The sequence below is a fragment of the Momordica charantia genome (assembly GCF_013281855.1).
Source record: "Momordica charantia cultivar OHB3-1 chromosome 11 unlocalized genomic scaffold, Mcharantia_2.0 BLBB01000011.1, whole genome shotgun sequence".
Lineage (NCBI taxonomy): Eukaryota > Viridiplantae > Streptophyta > Magnoliopsida > Cucurbitales > Cucurbitaceae > Momordica > Momordica charantia.
In genome coordinates this window covers 7,693,782-7,718,507 of record NW_028275159.1, presented here as the reverse complement: position 1 = coordinate 7,718,507, position 24,726 = coordinate 7,693,782, and the positions used below count along the sequence as shown (strand labels likewise).

Sequence of the window (24,726 nt, the reverse complement as noted above, 5' to 3'; positions counted from 1 at the left end):
AGTGGTGGATTCAGAAATTAGAGTTACAAGTTGAGTTAGTAAGTAAAAGTATGATTTTGAGATAGCTAAGTTTTTTTTTATTTTTTTGTCAACCGCTCCAAATTTAGTTTCGTATATTATAATTATAATCAACAATTTGTTCTTATATTCAGATTTGCCAATAATTTTTATAAATTAATTATATAAAATATCTATCAAAACTAATGTTACTTTTATTCCATAGACATATAACCCATCAATTTTCTTATAGTATTCTCTTTAGATTTTAAGTTAAATCTACAATAGCCAAAATCGAACATAGCTTAAGTGATTGAGGTACATATCTCTAACTAAAAGATCATGAGTTCGAATCCCCACTCCCACATATTTAAAGTATAAATTATTTCTTTAAGTTCGGGGGCTCGAGCCCCCTCTGAGCCCAAACAGGTATGCAGGCTCGGCCCGAAACTGCCAAGCCCAGCCCACACGTGCGAAGCCGCCCGCCCGACTCGAACTTGCCCCTCAATTCCATCTGCACGCGTGCCGGTTACCCACCAAACCGAACTGACGAACTTGTCGGTGCCCCACCCCTTAATATTCTAGTTTTAAGTGTGTGTGATCAAATACTACAATTTCTATCCAAGACGAACAATTCAATTTATTCAAACCTAACATTTACGACTAAACTCAATAAATCAATAGAGTTTGGTTTGAATTGATAATAAAGCTATTTATCATAATGATTCAATTTCTTCGAACATAACTAAATCCAAACCAACTTATAACCAAACCCAATAAATCAATTCAGATTACAGCTTGACATAATTATTTAGATCATTCAAATGTTTTAAGATCTCATTTCTCTAAAACAAATTCGAATTTACCATCCACAAAACGTCAGCTCAAAAACTGAAAGAACTACGAGATCAAACGAATACCCATTAATCCAATTTTCACTCCACAAGGGGGAGGATCAAAAGTTCTGATTTTTGAAATAATTTGATGAACTGACCCACAAAGAAATGGGAAATTCTACACCAAAACCAGTAACCAAATCAAATCTCTTCGTTGAATCATCATCCATCCACAGATTTACACATAAAGGAAAAAGAACAGAAAATTTGTTGAATGAAAGAATAACAAATAATCAAAATCAAAACCAGCAATACGTCCAATCAAGCCTTGGACATATTCGAAAGGCGACTGGGAGTGGGCCGGAAATTGAGCCACCGGAGAGTGGGTCTCCGGCTCGGCGGCGCCAACGCCCTTCGCAACACCTCTCTGCTACCCTGATTCCGCCGGCACTTGTCTCCGGCCGCCGTCAAATTCCGGGCACCCCTAAGCACCCCCCCAAAACTCAAGCTCCTGCAAGTGGATCTGCCGCCGCGGTTGGACCTCCGGCCAGGCTGCTGTTCGAAGATTGTAGGCATTTTTTGGAGTGTTGAATGAAAACCCAGATGAATTTGGAGAGGAGAGAGGGATTTTGATGGCGTATTTAAGAGAGAGAGAAAGAGGAGTGGGTAATTTAATGGGTATGGTAGGAGAAGACTTTTCAAAAAGGTTGACTGACTGAAGGAGCACTCGGTTTTTGATTCAATGCTTGGTCCTCAAGACAAGACACAGCCGTTCTGTATGACCGAAGAATTGGAGAAGGTCTCAATCATTCACCTCTCATATTTTGACCCTGAAAAGAAGATTCATGGAAATTATTATATCAAATCTTAATGAATTCATCTCGTATAAATATTGACCATGCTCATACACAATCATTTACTTGTCTGTCTTCTTCGATATAACACATATCATCTTTGATCCAGAATTCGATTTGTTAGGAATATGGAGCCAAAATGATGGGGGCGTGAAACGAACTTGAAAGTTCATAGCATGGTGGTGCTGTCGCGATGTATAAAATATGCAGTTTTGTGTTTTTAGGTTAGAAGGGTAGAGAACGAAGTTTGAGTTGTAGAGCATTGCCAGCAACTTATTCTCGTGTCTTGGTGGGGTGTTTTCATTCTTGGATTCTTAAGTAGCTATTGGTTTAGTACTTAAAAATTAGGTGGTCATTATTGTGGCATCTAAGGAGGGTTTTATTGAGCGTTTGTAAGGCACGTTGTATTATCCGCAAATCATATTAGAACCTGCACATCGCAGAAGGCTGAACGTAACCATAGTTTGGTAAATAAGTATAAATTCTTGTGTCGTTTATTGTGTTTTCTCTATTCCTTTATTGTATTTTTGTGAAAGGGGAAAAGTTTCTTAGCTAGATTTTGTTCGAGATGAATTAAGATTAGCTTTTTGTTGTGAGCATAGTAGCAGAATATTTACTGTAATAATTTCTAATAAATATTGAACTTTTAAGATTGTTCTATGGCTTGATCAAGAAGCTCAAGATTTTATGTCCAATGATCTCTACCTTTTTTTGACTGCCAAATGTCAACCTACCTAGAATTAGCTTGCTACATAATTTTTTTAACAATACAATTCGCATACTACATAAGTATTAAATTTACCATGTTAATGACAGGAATGTGAATTTATTATACACAAAATTGAAAGTTCAAAAATTTATTAAAAACTTTCAAGGATTTAATAAACATAACCTTGTGTATTCAGAGGACTTCTAAAGGTGTGACATACCCTTTTACATATAATTTTGGGCAATTCAACAAATACTATAATTAGTCATCCCTCTTTATAATTCCTAACAAATCTTCATACATTTGAAGAATTACTAACATACTTCTAAAACTCTAATTAAACGACGGCATACAAAAAACCATCCCAAAAGAATAAGGCCTAATTGATAAATACAAAGAGATTTAGAGCGACCCCGAGGAAAGAGTTGAATCTAATTCACACCAGCTATAGACCGAGCTTAAAGAATCAAAAGAATTGAAGAAAGAAAGATGTAAAAATCATGCTCATGGACTCACTCCTTGAAGAATACCACAGTTGCTGAGGGCATTCATTAACCGGACTGCTTAATAAAGGCTCCTTCATAAGCACTCCCCCAGCACATCACCTGTGAAAAGATAATGACAAAATTTGAATAAAATAACCTATACGTGATAAATGAAAGTATTTACTACTTTGAAATAAGTAAAAAGGATGAAACACGAGAACTTACCAGTGGTCATCCAATTTATTATTGTTCTCGATTACTTTGAAATAAGTGAAGGACAAAAACTTGAAATGAATATTTCCAACTCACTTTAGGTATCCGCTTTTCTCTGGTTAGGGACCACATCTTCTTTCTTCTAGAAACATGATAAAGTCAGATAAATTGATTGGCAACTTGAATCAAAGTTTTTTCTATTTTTCAAGTAGGAGTTTAGAAGTTCTATATGCTGGCACTGAACACAATCATTTAGCATCTCAAAGAATAAAACTGTGTAAACAATAGCCCAATTTGTGGTTGTTAAAACTCAACCACAAAAAGTTTGGTGGATTCTTTTCCAATGGATTTACATCTTTCCTTGATGATTTTTTTTTCTTTCTTTTTATGTGATGAGTTAACTCTGATAGTTGTTGTTCAGTAATTCTTGTTTAGACTGTTCATACTATCCATACATAATGTTTGAATATAAGATTTCAATTTTTCCATGTTTCAGCAGTAGTATATAGTTCCATAGAGCTAAGGTCCAAAATATGGGAGAAACTAGTCGGTGTTTTCACAACTCTGCCACCCAATCAATTATATTCCTCTTAATCTTTTAATCTCTATTTCATGGCCACATATTTTTCTTAGCCACAACATCAACTAAAGCCTAGTCAGACACCCAAGAAAATTATCTCAAAAACTTACTGATGCACCCTTAGTTCAGCACAAGAAAACAAAGGTCAATTTTTGTTAGTTCACTGCTGATATACAGTAATTCATTCCATGCAAAATAGTTTATATCTTAGGATACATGTAACGAATGTTGTATTGGGTTAACAAAGTCTCACATTGGTCGGGAAAGGAGGTGATCATTGGTATATAAGATATAACAATTATCTCCATTGCTATGAAATATTTTGGGTGGAATCAAAAGTAAAGTCGTGAGGGCTGAGATATTCGGGGTACCGTTGTCCTTAACATAGGGATGGAGCAAACCATCACATCTTACATAAATGTGAACGGAAAAAATTGCACATAACATTATAATTTTCCTTTTAAGTAACTGAGAGGATAAGCCAACTCCAACTTCTATATAAAATTTAATAGACTTATAGGTTAATATCTTTTAATATCAGATAGGAACTAGGATAATGATAAAGCATTTAACAAGAGTACAACTATTAATCATAAACATCAGTTATCAGTGTTAGTTCAAGAAAAATATTGTAATTAACTTCACCCATCCACCCAAAAAAGAAACACTTTTTGCAATTGTAATGACTATATTTACCTAAGATAAACTTACTAGTAGTTCTATACATGATTCTAAATATCCGTCAACATGTCGACATTTCCATCGACATATCCAAGTTTCAATAAGTTCGATATCGACATGACGAGTAAATTGACATTTCCATCCTAGTATAAGAAAATCGACAAAATGTCATTAATATATACATAATATTAAAATTAATTATTTTTAACTAATTTAGAAATAGAAAATTTAAATATTTCTAATGATTTTTTTATTTTTCTAACTTTTACAGAAATATCCATCAATGTCAATATTTTATCTATATTTCTATCGAATTACCTTTCTTAAATTTATGGAGAGGTAATTGTGTTTAGGTTGTGATCGTAAAAAATGGGAGTAGAGAAAAGAAATGGACCAAAACGACCACAATTTAAAGGTATAGAGACCAAAGTAGAAGATCGGATTAAACAAAGTTGGGCATACGAAGGTTAGAATAAACACTAAAAATATCAACTAGAACATAACTCAACAGGTTAAGGTACATGTATACAACTAGAACGAAGGTGAGAGTTTGAATTCCTCGTTAATTAAATAGAAGTTAAAAGTAAATGTGGCTCATTGTTTTGCTACTTGTCAGTTGTCTCCCTATCAGCAAAGTGAGAACTAAAAATCAGAAAGAAAGAGAAAATTGCACGAGGTGACTAGAAATGCTCAGGTCAGAATGTTTCTTCCTCTAATTTTCTGTATGAAGAAGAAACTTTGCAATTTCCCCATTCCCACCATGGCAGAGGGAAACTCTGATTTTCTTTTGATGAGGTAGAAAAATTATCATAAAAAACTGAATTGGGAATCATCGAAAGCGAAAGCTAACCAACCTCAAATAGATTTCCAATTCACCTTCCAATCTTCAACATACTATATGAAAATCTCTCAAGGCCTTACATACATTTCACAAGCTGGAACAGGAACACCCAACAAAATAAAACAAGAAAATCCTAATCTAATCATGATTGAAAGTAAACAGATAAGAATCACTTACGTCGATAAAGTCATGGTGAAGGAAATTGGGGTTATATCCTAGTCGCTGCAGAACCGCAATAGCCTTTTGGTTAATTGTGAAAAACAGGCTAAATTTTTGGAAATACCCCTCTCAACATTTGATTTTTTAAACTTTCAATATTACCTTTTCGTAAACATTTCAAAAATATTCATGAAACAAACCTCCATTCATATTCTGAGCCGGATATTGACGTATAGAATCCAGAATCAAATGACAATTCGCATAAATATTTTGACTGAATTAAGTATAGAAATAGAGGATGTTGGAGGATAAAAATTCCACTTGCCACTGTAAACTAATCAGAGATGATTGGACCTCGTTCTTTAGTACTCCCGCTATTGAGTTTATTGGTCCAGCCTTACCAAGATAGGTTACTCGTGCCCAATATATCGATCTTTGGAGCTTGCTCTATCTAAGAATGCATCTTCAAGCATATGAACCAAGCGAAGGAGTGTAACCGTTTACAATCGTGTAACAAACTCTACAATAATTGTAATGGTCTCTCTTATGCCTATAAATACACTATCATTGCCGCTCACATATAACAATTTTGTTTGGAACCAACTTTAAGCTTGAACTTTAGATTGACTTAAGCGTCAAAATGTTTGTTCATTACGTGCACATTTTCTTGCACAGCTCGATCTATCAGTTCAACCAGGAAGCTAATTGCATATCTTAACTCCATAATTCAGTATCTATTAAGAGAGAAAATAAAATGTTGAAACATTACGGGACGTTTGTTCAAAATGTATTTTGAAAGGCTTATGAAGGTCAATAATAGTATTGAAACTTTTGAAATATTAGGGATATCTTTTAAACAAATGACAAAGTTCAGGAAAATAATTGCTCCAATATAAAACTTTAAAAATAAAAAATTCTATTAGAATATTGAATTGCCAAATTTTGTATAGTAGTCATGATTATACAAGTCAGAAGTTAACCAAGTGTTAAAATATAAATCATTACTATATTAATAAATTAATTCATATTATTTTAAATTCAACTAAATATTTTAGTTAAAAATTAATACTAGTCCACGGATGAGACACCATTCTAACACTTTTTTAAATTGAGATTCAATTTTCAATTATGCTACCAAATAATCCTATTTTTCATTAATCAATTAGTTTCAGATTTTTATTTTCAGATCATCAACCAAACGTACATTTATTTTCTAGGCGTAGGCTAATCTTTTAAAACTCATAAGCGACCTTTTGTAAATCTTAAAAATATTTATTTCACCAACGAGAGCATATAGTTCCATAGATAAAGATATTTACTACCATCTCGAACGTAGATGGTTCAATCCTCCATTTTTAAAGATCATTAGACAATTAAAAAAAAGTGTACATTAATGTTAAATTATAAATTTAGCCTATAAATTTCAAAAACACGTCTAATATTAATTGATAAAATTTTAAATGGTTAGAAAAATATAATAAGATAAAGATGCTGAATTCTAAAGACAAAATTGATTTGGTTGTTCAAATTTTCAATTTCACACCATATGGCTTCTCTTTTTTGTTATATTCTATATCGTGACTTTTAATTATAGATCATAAGTATTTTTCAATTATTGATTTTAGACTAAAGTGTATTCTTCAAGAGTGGTCTACACTTAGCCTATGATTTTTAATCATGGTTTAAAATACTTTTTAAATGATTAATTTTAGACCACATTTTATTGTGTGGTTAATAGTCATTTATGGATTAAAAAAAGAGAGAGAAAGAGGCGTCGAAGATAATTAAAAAACGTCATTTCGATACAAAATGACATTTTAAGTTTTAGACATAAAACTTATTTTATTGGTCCATGTACAATTTTCTACATCATTACTTTCGCGACCTTATAAACATCATATGTTGAATATATTGTTTCTTAGGTTTAAATATCATTTCGATATTTTGATATCTATATTTTTAATTTTTACTCATTGTACTTTTAAAAAGTTACAATTTTGATAACTATTTCAAAAAATGTAGCGAGTGAAGTGGCATGTTAAACTTTTGATCGAAATAAATAAGACAAAAATCAAAATGGTCACTTTTTTCAAATACCACTACCAAGAGTAACATTAGGATAGTACAATAGTAGTGATTAAAATGAACAAAAAGTTGAAAATATAGAGACTAAAATGACAAAAAAAAAACATGGCCAAAAGTGTATAGATCTATTTATTATATCCAAAAGTGATTCAAATAATGTTTTTTATTTTTGTATCAAATTTTCTGGTTGAAAGTCACTTCAAAATCACCCTGCAAGTGATCGATCAAGAATCACTTAAAAATAATCTTGAATTTTTCTAAAACTACTCATGAATCCTTATTAACATTATATTTTAAAATGGGAGTGATTTTTCATGAGTAAAATTGATTATAATAGTATTAAAATCATTGGCAAACATGTCTTAAATTTATCCAGGCAGCTAAGCCATACGATCCAATTAGCTGATCTAGAAGGTCTTTTAATTTCACTGTGGTTCTAAAAGATTGAATTTAAGTTTGTGGGGCCCATATATTTTTGTTGGCTTATTATTAAATAAAAATGCAATTCTAATTTGGTTGCTGTTGTGATGATTAATAAAGATAAAATTGACCTATCTTCATATGAGAGGAGGATCTAAGAGATAGGGTTTGGTAGGTCGTAGATGTATGTATTTAGAACATGCTATCATTTTTATTTTTATTTGCATCTTGTAGAATATATTGTGCTCATTTTTTGTTTAATTATAAATTTCGACCATGAATTTTGATAGTATTTATTTATCCTTCAAATTTAAAAAAGTTTAATTATATTTATCTCTTTCTATTTGATTCCTATTAAGATATTGTTATTAAACATTGTTACATAAATGTGGATGTGAAATGTCCATTAGAGGTGGATTGAAGAGTCAGCTGATTGGATAAAACAAGGGTAGGCATATATAAGATTTCAATTTAAAATATGCTTCACTTTTTTTTATTCATTTTCAAATGTGATAAAACTAAAGCTGAATAATCAATTTAGTCTTTGTGGTTTTTTAAAATTTCAATTTGGACTACATGGTATAGACATATTTTTCAATTTAATATCTATAATTTGATTAAATCTCATAAACCGCTTCTATTGTTATTATAAGTATCAACTGTATTTTTTATAATTTGCTCGCCCTCATTGCTCTAATACGAGATTATAAAACGAAATGTGTGAAAGGAGAAGTTGAGATGAGTTTTCAAACGAGTAAAAGATAGTCCAGGACAATTTGTAAGATCTAACCCGACTATGAGATTAAATTCAAACATTTAAAACCATAAAGACTAAATTTAAACTCATCCCAAATAATCATAAGAACCCATATAGATAATTTTATCTAAACTTAAGTAAGATGTAATAAGAAAAAAGAGATTAGTGAAATAGAGTGGATGGAGGGGGCATAGAATAAAGATGTGATAAGACAGGGACTTGATGGCAATCTTAGAAGTTAGTGGGACCCCATTTGGTTAATAAGAATCAGAACCCACCATTTGCATTTAGCTCCTCCCACTCCCACGTCCCAATATTTCATACCTTTCACATTTCATTTTGGGCACAATCCTATATGCCTCTACCATGCCATCCCCTACCAAACTAGTATATATCTTTCTATACTTTATTCTATTTCTCACTAAGAACTTCATTTATCTCATAAGCGGGTTGATTCGACGGCAAAAATTCACGTCTAATCAACTCATCCATTCAACAAAATTAAAATGTATATACGATATCTTGCTTACCTTCTTTTTTATTCGAATCATCTGTTAAATAAAAAAGGATCGAATTAATCGAATTAAAAAAAGTACTAAGGGATCTTTGGCATTGGGCTCTATTTTTGACGATTCAATTCATAAAATTCCCCTTACCTTAGCTTTTTAGAGAATTTTGCTCATGCGTTGTGGAACTTGTAGCTAGTTCAATAATCGACTGATCGAGTGGGTTTGTTTATCATTTTAGTTTCGAGTATCTTCTTGATAGTTATAGCGGTACATAAGCGCAAGTTGATGCTTCATTGAATTTTTGTTAATTTATAGAAATAGATAGAAATAGTGGAGACTTACGGGAAGGAATCCTACTAATTAGGAGCGGCTTGGATGATATGAGATTTTAAGTAAAATTTTTAATATATAATATATGATTTAATTTTTTTTGTTTTTTTTTTCGGTTAGAAGTTTGTTTGATTACATGTTTCAATTTTAACCATATCATTGTCTACTATTTTTGCTTCATCTTTTGATTTGTCTATACACAACCTCTTCTTTAGAGGTACATGTCAATTACCATTGAACTATGCTTGCTTTATCAATTTTAAAGGGTTTTAATTGTGAAGAAAATATGTAAACAAATTTGAAACGAACCTAATTATAATAGAGAGGAATTTACGAGGCTCGTTGATTATATAAATTTTCTACAAATATTTGCATTTGCATTTAATTGAAGTTTCTCTCTCTCTTTTTTTTTTTACCAATTTAAGCATAGCTCAACTTGAGCTTAAATCCTCGCCTCAATATGTTGTACTAAAAAATAAAAATCGAAGCTCGTTCTTTTTCGAGAGAACTATATATATTATTATATTTCATATTCTATATTACATTTACAATAAATAAATAAAATATTATAATATATAATATAATTTATATACTATATATTTAATATTTAAAAAATATGAGACCTTGTAGACAATCACCTATAATTTAAGCCAGCTTAAATCTCTTTTTAGAAGGATTTCAATATGTCAATGGATGCAACTCATTTTAGTAACCAAAAAGATAAGGAATATTATAATTATGAAATTTATGGGCAAAAAAGAAAAAAGGCAATAGGGCCCCTCCTCAATTTTTTTTTTATTTTTATAATTTAAATTGTTGTTGAAATTTTGGCCATTTATTTTATTTTACCTGTCAATATCAGGAGCATGACATCTGAAGCGTAAGCCCTTTTCGCGCCCCACACTTATCCTTTCTTTTGTCGTCTAGCTTCGTCCCACGTGTCGCCCCATCAACGGCTCTTATTCCACTTCCACGTCACCCTTCCACTTCCAATATCCAAGGCCATTTCCGTAAATTCCCCTCGTGCCCACTCCTAATTGGTTCTGTCAAAAGCGTTACGGAATGAGTGAAATGTAGACGATTGCTGCCCCCCATCATTCTCGAATATTAAACAATGGAAAAATCTGCTTCTTTCTAGCTTTTGATATTTTTCTTTTTCTTTTTCTTTTTGGTTTTTGAAATTTATATTTATCGCCGTACTTCTTCGACCCTCATTCTAATTAACCCGGCAAAATTTGTGAGCTCTCTCGAGGAGCTCATCGAAACTCTGATGGAGAATTCGAACTCGGCGGTGATCGGTCATCAGAAACCGAACCTACCGCCGGGTTTTCGGTTCCACCCGACGGATGAAGAGCTGGTGGTTCACTACCTGAAGAGGAAGGCCACTTCCCTCCCCTTACCGGTGGCCGTCATCGCCGAAGTTGACCTCTACAAGTACGACCCATGGGAGCTTCCAGGTGGGCTTTTTCCGGCAATCAACCGCCGGACACAAATATTTATTCTTGCTTACACATGGAATTTTCTTTTCTAGAATAAAATAATATATGAATAATTATTCTTACCATCTTCCCACTAGATATAAATTACAACTATTTATTTTATTTCGATGGTAATTTAAAGAAAAAGAGGGTGTCTAAAAAAAATTATTGAAAGATTGGATTTTTGTTTTTTTTTTCTTCTAATTTATGGCTTTAAATTTTAAAGAATTGAAAAATTTTGTACATAAATAGTAAAAGGATACAATTTATTGCGAGTTTTTGCTCTCCATCCTTAGTAGGAATTTCTATTGGTTCTTTTTTTTTTTTTGGTTGTGGTGTACTTTATTAATTAGTTCACTATATATGCGTGGGATTTAATCAACAATTAAATATAGTAGAATTATAGTAATGAAAATAAAAAACATTAGAATTTGTAGTTTGAAATGATGTAGAGAATTAAGCATTGTTGTGTTTGATATATTATCATGTATGTTTATTTTGTTGGATGTGATGAAAATTTTCAGCAAAGGCTACGTATGGGGAGAAAGAATGGTATTTTTTCAGCCCCAGAGATCGGAAGTACCCGAACGGAGCGCGGCCGAACCGGGCCGCCACGTCAGGGTATTGGAAGGCGACCGGGACAGACAAACCGGTGATTGCTTCGTCGGAAGGGAACCGGAAAGTTGGTGTGAAGAAGGCTCTGGTTTTCTACGGTGGAAAGCCTCCGAAAGGAACCAAAACTAATTGGATCATGCATGAATATCGCCTCGCCGATGGGAAAACCGTGGCCGACAGCCACAATAGACCGCCGTTCAATCTCGGCAATAAGAAGAACTCCTTGAGGGTACAAGTTGATCTCTTTAATTGTATTGATTTTTTGAATTAATCAAACCCCATATGAATTTTGGTTGTTTTTTTTAGCTTGATGATTGGGTGTTGTGTCGGATTTACAAAAAAACCAACTCGAATAAACCGGCGGCGGATCATGATCGAGAAGATTGCCTCCACTACGCGGTTGGACCGGTACCGACGCAACCAACCGCAGCGGCGGCGAGATTTAGTGCATTGTTTGAGAACAACTTCAATTTACCATATCTTCCAATGAAACGTACACTGCAGCCACCTCCGTCGTGGGACGAAGAAGAATACCACCCGATCGACGACGCACCGTCGAGCAAGAGATTACAATTAATCGGCGGGGGCGACGACGACAACGACCATGGCTCGATTGCGGCTCTACTTTGCCAGCTACCGCCATTGCAACAACAAACCATGCAGGACTGTATCATAGGTGATGGGATTTTCCGGGCGGCGTACGAGCGGCCGGAGACAAATTGGTATTCTTAACACACACTATAATTATAATCTTCATACAAATTCAAAAGAGGGAAAAAAAAAGAAAAAAAAAAGATTGAGGAATTATGACATTTCAAAGTTGATTGCTTACCTAAAAGTTTCATTAAAAATAGATACAGTTGATTTGATGTTATTTAGGAAAGATATTCTTAAACAGTGGGAGATTTGGAGTTTAAGGTTTTAGGATAATTTGAAGATAAAAAGAAATTAAAAGCATATACTGATATAATAGAAAACTTATATGCAAGATAATAGCGTTAAATTAGGTTTTGTTTGTGTTTAAAATATGGTAATGTCAATGGGAAAAATGTATATGGTGTAAAGAGAATTAATGCAAGCTTTCTACTGATTATGTAAAGAATTAGATTGACATAACTTTAATTTTTTTTGTTTTTTTTTTTGGGATTTGGAGATTATGCTTGTATATTCAAATTACATGTTATATATAATATGAAAAGAATTATTATATGGTTTGAATTCAAATTACATGTTATATATAATAGTTTTTTTTTTTTTTTTGTATTTGGGTGTATATTATTATAGTTCTTAGGGTTGAATTTTCTTTCAACTTGTGTAGTGGATTTTCTTTTTCTGGAAAGTTAGAGAAAATATCAGAAAAATAAGGAAAAAGAACTTATGCAATTTTTGTCCCATGGTTGAATTTTGTGGATCCAATCAACAATTTCATGAATTAATGTGATCAGAAATAGGAGATAAAGCCACATGTAGATTCCAAACTTGTCATGTTAATAACTCAATATTAGGTGCGTAATAGAATGCACTCTTTTATTTCATATTTTTCATAGGCATGTTTCTTGTTTCTTATTGATTAAAAGTGGATCTATGTTTATAACGATTTCGTATTTATTGTTCTTTCTTCTTTTATTGAAAAAATATTCGTAAACATATCTGGTAAATTAAAAAAATATATACTTTTTTTCTATTGAAATTAATTTTTCAATTAAACGTTCAAAATTTTTTATATTATTTTTATTTTTAATATTTTATGCCTTTCATAAATTAAGAATGATAAAATAATACTTTTATTTATTTTATTTACGTTGAAGAATAAAAAATTAGAAGAGAAAAACAGAAAATTAATTTTTTTTTGTTAAAAAAGAAAAATGGAAAACAATAAAATTACAAAACACTTTTATTTTTTAAAAGCTGAAAATGATAAACAAGAAACATAAATATTATAAAGCGGATATTAATTTAGTTGAACCAAACAATCAAAACAAAAATTACAATTATGATTGATAATGGAGATTTTTCAACTTAATTTTCATATCTTTAACCAATCGAGACCCAAACGCTCCATCTTTTGATTAGGTTCATAGGATTCTAACTTTGTCATATGCCAATCTCAATAACTTAACTACAAAACAAAATAAATAATTAATGATGCAAATTAATTAAGATTTCTTAAATGCAAATTATTATTATATTAGAACAATAGTATTATTGCACTAAAAGGATAAAAAAAAAATCCAATTAATGGGTTTCACAAGAGAAATGCTCCTACCCCATCAATAGTAAGAAGGGGAAAACTAGGGATACTAAATAAACTCTTAAAATTATTTAAAAAAATAATTAAATTTGCATTAATTATTTTCCACCTCTCTCTTTAAATGAGTGGCTATTTTAAGTGGAGAGAATCATTCCTTTTAGAAGTAACATCTATTATTAAAGCTTTTTAAAATTTTGATGCTGCATGTATTTGAACCTTTTAGGCCCACAAAATTTGACTTCATCAGCAAATCAATAGTAACAAGTTTTCTTAGAAAATGAAGTTTAAACTTTATTTTCCCTTCTTTTTTTTTTTTAATATTCTCCTTAGGGTTGCTGAGTCATTATTGGGTTGGAAGTGAAAAGATGTGATATTGGAATCAAATATTAATTAATTGTTATTTAAAAAATAAGATGGGATTCATTTTTTTTTTCTCAAAGTGGTGACAAATTAGAAACTCTTTTTGTGTTTCTTTTTCTTTTCTATAATGTTTTATAATATTGGTTCCTTTGGCTTATTTTGTTTCTATATCTAGTTCATCTTATCCACCATAATCATGGCGTTGAAATAAAAAAAGGAGATGATATTTGACAATTTTAGGTGAAAGTTACTTTAGTTTCACTTCCACTTGCTTGTGTACCCTTGGCACACCCTTGATTTTGATCTTCACAAAAGATAAAGTTTGATTTGATTTGATTTTAATTATCTTAAGAAAGTTATAGATAAAAAGGGGTTCAAATTTATGTACTTTTTCTTTTTGATTTTGGTTGTTTTGATTATATTGTTGGGATTGGTGTAGCCAAATCTATGTCAGATGAAGGGGCAGAGCTGCAGGCCAGGATGACCGAGGAGGCAGGATGGCACTGTCGAGATGGGGACGCGCAAACGATTTCTTCCGTCCGTAGCGTCATGACGCTGTATCAACGTTATAAATACTGCACTTTCGGATTTTAGGTTTTAGTAGCTGAAATTATCAGTTTTCTGTGGCATTTTTTTAGGCGGTGACTCGGGGTATTGGCAGTAGAGTTGAGGCAAATCAAGATCGACGTATTCAAGTAATTAGATCTTGATTCTTCAGAGGTTTTCATTCTTGTACCTAAGTATAGTGTGTTATAATAGTTAGGCTTTTGTTGGGACCTCTAGAAAGTGAATAATTAGAGAAAATATATTTGAGTGCTTATCCAATCTCTTTATTAGTGGAACATGCATTTGAGTGAAAGACTAGACGTAGCCTCTAATCTATTAAGGTGGATCAATATAAATTCTTGTGTCGTTTATTGCGTTCTCTATATTCCTCTTTGTGTTGTGTGGTTGACTTAGTAATTAACTAGATATAATTGTGGAAGAGAAATTGTTTGGAGTGTGACTTAATTTTCAACATATATTTCAGCTTATGAGTTGAATCATCCTATTTTGAAAGATTAAGCTCTCGTTGGTTTACTTTTTCAATTTTAAAAAGTTGTTTATGAAATTTTAATCAAAATTTTAAATTTTAAAAAAGTAACAAATTAAACGAAAATTTTAACATCGTATGAGAGCTTTGTTGGAAACGTTTTTGTTTTGGTTTTTATAAATCATGCTTAACCTCTTGATGTTTATTTGACCAAATTGTAGCTAAATTTTGAAAATTGCCAGACAAAATTATAAAAAGTAGATTTAGTCATTTTCTCTTGAAAAAAAATACCATATAAAATCGTTGAATTATGCTTATCGACTAGTATAATTGCACAAATAGATTTCTTAATCTTAATTTTTTGAAAAACAAAATTATCATCCTAAATAAGGTCTACATTTTAAAGTTATTTTCAAGAAAAGAATCTAAAAACATATTTTACATGCACATAATAAAATAAATAAAACTATTAAGAAACACCCAACAAAACATACAATAAAAACAAATCATTATCAACGCTAGAGCGAGCATAATAAGTCAACAGTAATTGACATATATGTCCAATCAAGAGGTTGTGAGTTCCATCCTCATCTCATATTGTTCAAACAAATCATTATCAACAGACAAATCTTCAATAAAAACATTAAAATTTCCTTCCAAAAAAAAGACACCCGAGATCTTTAACAGCATATTAATCAAAATTTAAAGGATTTGAAATAAAAGAATTAGATCCCTCTCAATTTTTTGGACCAAAAATAACCAAATAGAGAGATTGGTGGGTGTCATTTTCTTTTGATTTAGACAGAGAGAAATATATTCCATAGACTTTGAGGTCACCAAGAAATTGGCTTTTTTTTAAGGAAAAAAAATTAATATTTATAAAAAGGAATCAATAATCTCATATATATCCCCCCACATTATATTTTTATGATCAATTAATTAATTGCATTCTCTATTTTTAAGGAAAATCCTCAAATCGACTCAATATGGTGCTTCAATTAGGAATTAGATATATATCACCGCTACGAACGTTTTATATATATATATATATATATATATAACAAAATTATATTTTGTTCATATATATTAATATCAATGAATAAAAGAGAAATATTGAAGGACGATAACTGTCAAAAAGGGAAAAAGAGGGAGAGAAACGAGAAATTATGAAATTTATGCCAAAAAAATCTATAATTGACGGTTTATCGTATCAAATTTAATATGGACAAATATTGATGTTTTACCACTATCAATATATATTTTTAGAAAATAATTTTATTTTCAAGTAAAAATTGAACTTTTATTGACTTTTTTCGTAAAGCGTCAACCAAACAAAAAAAAATCATGCATCATAAGGTCAAATTTTATAGCGGTGACGTTTAGTTTATTGGTCAAAACTTATCACTTTGTTGATAATTTATTCCATCTTTGTTCGTTGATTTGTTGGTGTAATTTTATAGCAGGGAACTTTTATTGTCGATTAGTTTTTTCTTATTTTTGTTATATATATATATATAATATAATATAAATTCTTAGTATTATGAGCACAAATCTTGCTTGTTTTGATTTTAAAATTATTTGATGGTTGTTTGTTAATAATTTAAATGTTTTGTAATTTACTTTTTACGAAAGTGGACTGAATTTTGAAGGCTATAACCATAGTTGCTATAAGGGATATATATTATTTTTGATAATTGAGAATTAACATGTGAAACAAACAAAGTTTGGTACCAAAGAAATTTAATTATATACTTTAAATAAATAAAAGCAAACATTTTCAAAATGGGATCAAAATTATTCTCCCTCAAGACTTATATATTCTCATTCTAGCTTCTAATGGTGTCAAAGAGAGGCCAAGATTGTCATATAAAGAAAAAGAGAGATGCCAAAATAGACTTGAAATCAAATATATGAATGGCACTATAAATATGCATGCTTAAAAAATAAGGGCTAAAATACTGTTTTAGTTTCTTAAAGTTTTGGTTTATTTTGGTCCTCGAACTTTCAATTTTGGTTCGCTTTGATACCTGTATTTCCAAAATATTTGTTTTGGCCTTTGTACTTTTAAAAAGTGATGATTTTTGTCTCTTGATTTTATTTTCATATCATTTTTCTACTGCAATTTCAAAATGATACTACATTCAATATGTTTATTGAAATGGACGGATAGTTTTATATTAAAGAGTTTTTTCGTCACGTGTAGAATTTATTTTAAAATTTGTAAATAGGGACCAAATGATTATTTTTTAAAAGTACATAAGTAAAACGAATATTTTGAAAATATAATGACAAAAATGAACCAAAAATCAGAGATCAAAATAGTATTTTAATCTTTTTAAGTATAGAAAATTTACAACATTAATTTTTTTTGCGAACTTCTTCCTTATATTTATAATTTGTGAAATATGATGATTTTCATTTGTTCTTCTAAACAATTTCTAACTATTTTGTAAGCAACGAATCTCAACACGAAATATGAAGCTGAGACTGAATTTTAAATTATGAAAGTAATTTTAGTTAGTAATTGATTGAGAAATAAATCCAATTTCAAGTCAATACGTATATCTATATACATATGTTTTGATGCTAATGGGATATTGTTGGTGCTGATTTATAGGCAAGTCTCATGTAGGCGCCACACGACTGCCATACGGATTGCCCCGATGCACTTGCTTAGCGCACTCGGCCCTGGACCCAATGTGTTCGGCTTTTAAGTATGGTGCGCTCTGCTTCCCTTGTCTTGCTCCACTTGGATGCTAGTACATACATATATATAATTAATGTGATCTTATACGTGTGAATATTCAACAAATAAATTAATGTCCACAAGCGAATATCAACCTTTAATGGTACAATAAACAAAATAAAATGAATATTTTACGTTTCATGTGAAAGCATATTCAATAAGTTTTATTTTCTAGACTATTGGTTCTCTTAACTAAAAAAAACCTCTCCTAAGGACAATTTTAAATAGAAATTTCTATGTTATATATAATAATAATAATAATATATTTTTTAATTACAAAAACTGATAAATGAGTTGAAGAAGTTATCCAATCAATTAGTTTTAAACCTTAAAATTAGTATTAATATGAAAAATATTAACTTCACAATGTAAATATGTCGCTTTTTCTTTCAAATTTACCAATTAAATTATTGTTTTTTTATATTTCGCTTTTTCTTTCAAATTTAACAATTAAATTATTGATTTTTTATCCATAATGCGTCCGTAAAAGGCCCAATAAATTCAGTGTGCCCAGTTCGGTTAAAGCCCAATAAGGAAAAACTGGGAAAAAAAAAGCAAATGGAAGCCTTTCTCTATCAGAGCCAGGTTTCGATCCTGGGACCTGTGGGTTATGGGCCCACCACGCTTCCGCTGCGCCACTCTGATTATTGAGAAATAACCGAGTATTATTTATATAAACCGTATATAGTATTGACTGATGGTTTCAAAGTTTAAACGTGACAAACATTCAAAAAATCTTTAATTATTTATGACGTCACATTATGTATTTTACTGACATTGTTTTATTTCATCCATAATATTTTCCAAGTTTTAATTTATTCTCGTTATGTCAAAAATTTTCAATTAGATCTCTACTAATAGAATAAATGAATGACACAACAATGTATTAAAACTTCAATACGCCATCAACGCTACATGGTTTTGGAAGTCAGTTTCAACCCACTAACGGAGAAAATGAGGAAATAAAACAAACCACACTCGAGCTCTGCCATCTAAACTCAACAGGTATCATATTTTACCAAAAAGAACTACGGTTATTTATTATTATTATTATTATTATTATTTTAATATTTGGACTCGTAACGTACACAAAAGAAGAGAATGGTAGTGCTTAAGTTTATGGATAGGTTTCTATTTGAACCATAAGTTTCAAAAAGTGACATTTTGGTCCTCAACCTTAAGGAAATAGTTTTAAATGGTCTCTAAACAAAGTTGACCGTTAGTTGACTAACGAAAAAGTAAAATCGTATTATTAAGTTGACAAATTTTGAATGATGTGTTAATATTTATTTATTTTATATCTATGAGTTACATCTTTTTTTTTTCTTTTTCCATTTCTTTTTCTCTCTTCCCTCCTCCTTCCCCTAACTGAGGAAGGAGGCGACGGGGAGCAAAGAGAGAGAAAGAGAAAAGAAAAGGGAAAAAAATGGCACCTAACTTTAAAATATATATAAAATAAATAAATATTGATACATCATCTAAAAATTGTCAACTTAAGATTGTCATGTCACTTTTTCTTTAGGTCAACTTTGTTTAGATATCATTTAGAACTATTTCCAGATTGAGGATCAAATTGTAAAACTCAGGAATTAAAAATATATTTTACACCAAAGAAAACTACCAAATTTTTTTTTTAATTTAATTCTTATTTTGGTCGTTATTATTGTTTTATTTTAGCTTCTCAGCTCTCAAATGTCTTTGTACTCGCAAAAAAAAAAAATGTCTAGCTTTAATTCGTAATCTTTGTATAATTTTTTTTTTTACTGATCATTGCCATGAATTTGTATAGACCATTTTGTAAAAATTTGAATTATAGTTTAAATCTTAACAGCAGTAATTTCAAATATTCATAAACATATTAAACTTATACCCTTAAGTAACCAAAAACAAAGGTTGCTTTTACAAATTTCTATCAATTATTATTGTTATTTTTTTTTTTTAGAAAAGTAGATCAACAACAATAATTAAAAAAAATCTTATAATAAAAGTTTCAAAAACTAAAATTCTTAAAAAGAAAGAGTGAACCATTCACACATCTTATTCCTCGTAGTTTATCTAGTAATTAAGGGCCAAACTACAAATTTGGTATCCATTTAATAACTATTTTAGTTTTATTATTAAAATTGTTGAGGGAGAAATCTGAGTGGGTGACATGTCAAGCTTTGAGAGGTAATAGTTGGAAGGGCGAGAAAGGATAAGGGCTGAACGCTTGCTTTGCAGCATGGGAGACGTGCTGCGGCCTGCAAACTACATTTTGCATAAAGGATAGATTAGCAGGTGACAGTACGACAACCGCACACTAGGAATATCCTTGCTTGCTCGTGAGAATCTCGTATGACAAGGAGCACCAGTGTGCTACAAACAAAATGTCCTCCCTGATCGACCATAAACACATATAAAAGGAAAAGGCCACTAATAAATAAAAAATCTGTCACTAATTTCTAAGGTGCTTTATGCTATCCTTACTTTGATTATTAACTTGAATGTTAGAGTCTTTTAGATAGGGCACTACATCGACCTTGAGAATCATTTTTGCAGGCTCATTTGTGTTTCGAAGGACACGTGGACCTCTCCAAAATTCGGTATCAACAAAAATTGTGCTCGATTTCTCACAAATTCATTGATATGTTTTCAATTTCATAAAAAATACTATGTGAATTATTTGTCAAATTAAAAAAAATCCTTTAAAATCTATTTTCAATTTTCAAATATTGACAAATTTAAAAAAATTTTCAAAAGGCAGGGGACATGACAAACAAACAAATAAGTAAAAATAGTATTTTTTAGTTTGAATTTTTTAGAAGTAGAAAATAAAAAATAAAATAATTATTAAACACGATCTAACTTTATAGGATTGTATCTATTTAGTCCGTATAGTTTTTTAAAAAAATTATGGGTCCACGTTACACGTTGATTATGCTGTTTAAAAATAACGTGACATGATAAATTCAGGGTTTAAAATTTAAAGATTTATTGAAAATTCTGTAAAGTAAGAGTTGAAAGAAATTTGGTTCCCGCTATAAGGCTAAAATTCATCTGTTTAGCGCGCGATCTCTCTCGAAATTTTGATACCCGCTCTCCCTCCATTTCAGATTCAAGCTTCAGCCCTCGTCTTGGCGCCGCTCCTTCTGGATTATTCCATTTCTCCTCCTCGAGCTAGTAAGATTCGAAGTTTATGATTTCCTTCATTATCGTCTCTTGCAAATTTTCTGGTTTTCGTTGTTTGGTCCTATATTGATGCTTGTGGAATTCGCAGACCTAATTCAGTTTGTATGTGATGCGAATTTGAAATTGTGTCTGGTTTGGAAATTTGGAAGTTTTGTGCTGTGAAATTCCAGTTTTGAATGTCCGGTTGAAGGATTATGGTGAGGGAGCAACGAGTTGAATCGTTTTACTCTAGACTTCGTGATTCAGTGACCGCCTCCTCATTCTCTCCTCTGCTTATATTTCCTTCGACTTCTGATGTAGACTCGCTCTGTGCCTTGAAAATCATTTTCCAAGTTCTTGAGTCTGATTCGGTTCGATACGCATGCTATCCTGTGTCTTCTTTTCGAGAAATTCACAAATATGCTGGTCCTAGTTTGTCCTCGTCGTCCACTGACCCGATTTCGATTCTTTTAATTAATTGGGGATGCCATCGGGATCTTAGGAAAGTTCTGAATTTAGGTCCCGCTGCTCTAGTGTTCGTCGTGGATAGTCATCGCCCAATTCATCTTCATAATTTGAGTGATCAGAATGATCAAGTGGTTGTGCTTTATACAAAAGACGACGAACTCCAGGCCGATTTGGCTTATGATTTTGATGTCTCCGCATTAGCTAATGCAAGTGACTTAAATAGCGACGATGAGATTGATGAGGATTCTGATAGTGACGATGACAATGAAAGTGAAAGTGATGAAGAAGATAGAGGTGGGTCGAGGAAACGGAGGAGAGTTGATAAGGAGAACGAAGAGGATCCTGTTCTACTTTTTAGGAAACTGAAAAGGGGGTACTACCAAATGGGTACCTTCCATGGCAAGCCATCAGGATGTTTGATGTATGATTTGTCTCATTCCTTGAGGAAGAACACGAATGAATTACTATGGCTGGCTTGTGTGTCTTTAACAGATCAGTTTGTTCATGAAAGATTGACGGATGAGAGGTACCAAGCTGGGGTAATGGAGCTTGAACAACGCATAAACAATTCAGGGAACTTGAATACTGTTACCTCTGTTACTCTTAAAGATGGCACCAAGATCCGAGCCCCTGATTCATCCAGAATCACTTATGACGATGAACCCAGATTAATGCTCTTGCAGGAGTGGAATTTGTTTGATTCAATGCTTTGTTCTTCCTACATTGCAACCAAATTAAAGACATGGAGTGACAATGGAACGAAGAAGCTCAAGTTGCTTCTTGCACGCATGGGGTTTGCACTTGTGGATTGCCAACAGAAGTTCCAGTACATGAATCTTGAAGTGAAACGGAAGATGAAGGATGAATTCGAGAGGTACCTGCCCGAGTACGGCCTAACTGATTTCTACTACAGAAGTTTCTTAAGGTTACATGGCTACAGCTCAAAAGTGTCAGCCGCAGATGTGGTATATGGGGTCACTGCACTGCTCGAGTCCTTTGTCAAATCAGATGGTTTTAGTGCTTCCAAGCAATTTGGAGTGGCTTATGATGCATTGTCATTGAGCAATCTTGATAAGCTCAAAGCTGGAATGCAACAGGCAATCAAGGTTCAAAGGTCAATTCTTAGACAGGGGAGCTCTGCAATTACAAAGAGTGGTTGTATAAGAAGTGGGAGAAAATTTCGTTGGGTGAAGCTTGAAGATTCTATAGACACCAAACTGTTGGGGTATCCCCAAGCACTCACAAAGTTCTGCTACTTTGTAATGGATGCTCTGCGAGAGAAAGGAGCCAGAATGAAGCCTTTGCTATGTGCTTGCTTATCTCAAGAGCCCAACAAAGTATTGATCGTTGGGGTTTGTGGGAAGCCTCGGCTCGGGGCGGCTCAAGGCAATTCGTTTGGGAGAGCTTTTCGAAATGCGGCGGAGGAAATCAGCACAGATTTCTTCCACGAGCTGTTTGAATCCTCATGGATTGTTCTTGATGCAGCTGCAGTTAACTCTTTCATGGTTAGATTGACTGAGAAGCTCTAACGTAAAACTGCGGCCATATTCGTTGGAATGACTTTACTTCTCTTCTCTATTCGGTGTCGATTTCACGTGAGTTCTTTACTTTTCAAGGCAAGTCTCTGTTTTTTCCTTTTTGATGCCTGTCCATTGGAAAGCAGCTGAAGCCTTTTGTTTTAATATTTATTTTCCTTTTCTCTTTTTATTGAATAGATTATCTTGCTACTGAGTACTGAGTAAAGCCTCCATGTTTCTGTTTATTATCTTGTTTATGTATATATTTTGTATGTGATGAAGTACTGAATTAAGACATTGGAATTCTTTTGGCTGAGTTATCTTGCATTTCTAAAGCAAGCAACATCTCTATTAGCACTTTAATTTGGTCTTAACTCAAATATGAAGGCCTTTGATAATGTTTTATTATGTTGTCTAAGGTATGTTTATGTTGAATGATTTTGATCTGATCCTGTCTAGTTTGTTATTAGTTTGTGCTCCTGTTTTGCAACTATTATTTGTGATTCTGGATAATGTTTGAGATTTTGGCTTAATTATAGGTTGTAATGGTAGTTTGATATGTGGATATGGGCTAGCTATAGTTTTTTTCTTGGTTTGCTTTGTAATTATGACTGAAGTTTTTTTATGACCTTTGAATCTAAACATAGCATGTTTTAAGCCTAAATAATTTTGGTAACGTAAACAATTACAGGTTAAGAATTCATTACTTAATCTTATAGTACTTTTTATTTTTTTTTATAGGTGAATAAAAAGACACTCATACTTCGAGGAAGGGATTTGCAATGGACACGTTCATCAATCTTTTGGAGTGTGTTATTGCATTTATTGCACTTATTTTATCTTTGATGTGTATTAGAATATTTGAAAATTTTACGAACTCGTAGGATATATTTTTTTATATGAGCTAGAATTAATAGTTTTAAGGATTTTAGGATTGTAATATTTGTAGGTGAATGAAATAGTATGCCTCCATGTATACTTATGAGCAAGAGATACAATACAGAACATTCAAGTAATTTTGTGTAATTTTTTTTAGGTTTTATCCACTTATTGTCTATAATATATACATCTTAAACCTTTTTAGGATTAAGTTTATTGGATATCTTTTGTTATGACTTGGTTGTAGCTATTATCAATTTGTCATCAAATTTTATGTGAGATGGTGATGCTTCTATATGTCCAATATGCTTTGTTTGTTGCTAAATTATCCATCATCTGATTATCCTTCTCTTTGATGTATAAACAGGAATTTGTACTGTGGCAGGTTAGGGAAGTTGAAGCTAACTTGCAGTTCATTAGTCTAAATGTGTCTTTCATCCGTGTGTTATCTTTTTGTTCTTCCTAACAGTCTCATCACTATTCTGAAATGTCCAACTTCTGCTATAGTAGTATACGAGTGTTCAAAAACGCTTAGTCTAAAGGAACAACTCTCTTTAAGGAGAATGCTAATATCTCATTCTTTAGTATTGGCATCCCACACGAAGCTTGGGGGTCGCATTCTCGGTTATTATCTGCTTGATGTTCAACTTCATTATCTCATATTTTCTCCTGTCATGGCTGCTACAAACCAACCAAATCCAAGGATCAAGAAATCACCAGGTTTTTAAGAATTCTTACATTTGAATTGTTGGTTGGCTTGTTTCCAGGAAATCAGT

General features: G+C 31.9%; 2 protein-coding genes and 1 non-coding gene across 4 annotated transcripts; 2 read left to right on the top strand and 1 right to left on the bottom strand.

The window, feature by feature from the left end:
• The first annotated feature begins 10,591 nt into the window (after positions 1-10,591).
• On the top strand, positions 10,592-12,773 carry LOC111010520 (NAC transcription factor 56). The gene is made up of 3 exons (XM_088119921.1): positions 10,592-10,913; positions 11,459-11,778; positions 11,856-12,773. Exons 1-3 carry the CDS (start codon positions 10,727-10,729, stop codon positions 12,279-12,281), a joined length of 933 nt encoding a protein of 310 aa, XP_087976047.1. The 5' UTR covers positions 10,592-10,726; the 3' UTR covers positions 12,282-12,773.
• Positions 12,774-18,512: 5,739 nt separating this feature from the next.
• Positions 18,513-18,584, bottom strand: TRNAM-CAU (transfer RNA methionine (anticodon CAU)). Its single transcript has one exon. It is a non-coding gene; the product is annotated as a tRNA-Met (tRNA).
• A 2,342-nt stretch (positions 18,585-20,926) lies between these two features.
• On the top strand, positions 20,927-24,166 carry LOC111010599 (uncharacterized). Of its 2 annotated transcripts, none has more exons than XM_088119344.1 (2): positions 20,927-21,098; positions 21,196-23,153. In XM_088119344.1, exon 2 carries the CDS (start codon positions 21,302-21,304, stop codon positions 23,081-23,083), a length of 1,782 nt encoding a protein of 593 aa, XP_087975470.1. In that variant the 5' UTR covers positions 20,927-21,098; positions 21,196-21,301; the 3' UTR covers positions 23,084-23,153. The 2 variants fall into 2 exon arrangements, 1 of the variants encoding a protein (XP_087975470.1); XR_015788667.1 differs by adding an exon at positions 23,813-24,166 and having other exon boundaries at positions 20,928-23,149.
• Positions 24,167-24,726: the final 560 nt, after the last annotated feature.

What these genes read in the sequence shown, in the direction of transcription:
- LOC111010599 (XM_088119344.1), top strand. Translation starts at nt 21,302, where the DNA reads ATGGTGAGGGAGCAACGAGTTGAATCGTTTTACTCTAGACTTCGTGAT.
- LOC111010520 (XM_088119921.1), top strand. Translation starts at nt 10,727, where the DNA reads ATGGAGAATTCGAACTCGGCGGTGATCGGTCATCAGAAACCGAACCTA. An exon ending in CGACCCATGGGAGCTTCCAG is followed by an intron (nt 10,914 to 11,458) that starts GTGGGCTTTTTC and finishes GAAAATTTTCAG; the next exon opens with CAAAGGCTACGTATGGGGAG. An exon ending in ATAAGAAGAACTCCTTGAGG is followed by an intron (nt 11,779 to 11,855) that starts GTACAAGTTGAT and finishes TGTTTTTTTTAG; the next exon opens with CTTGATGATTGGGTGTTGTG.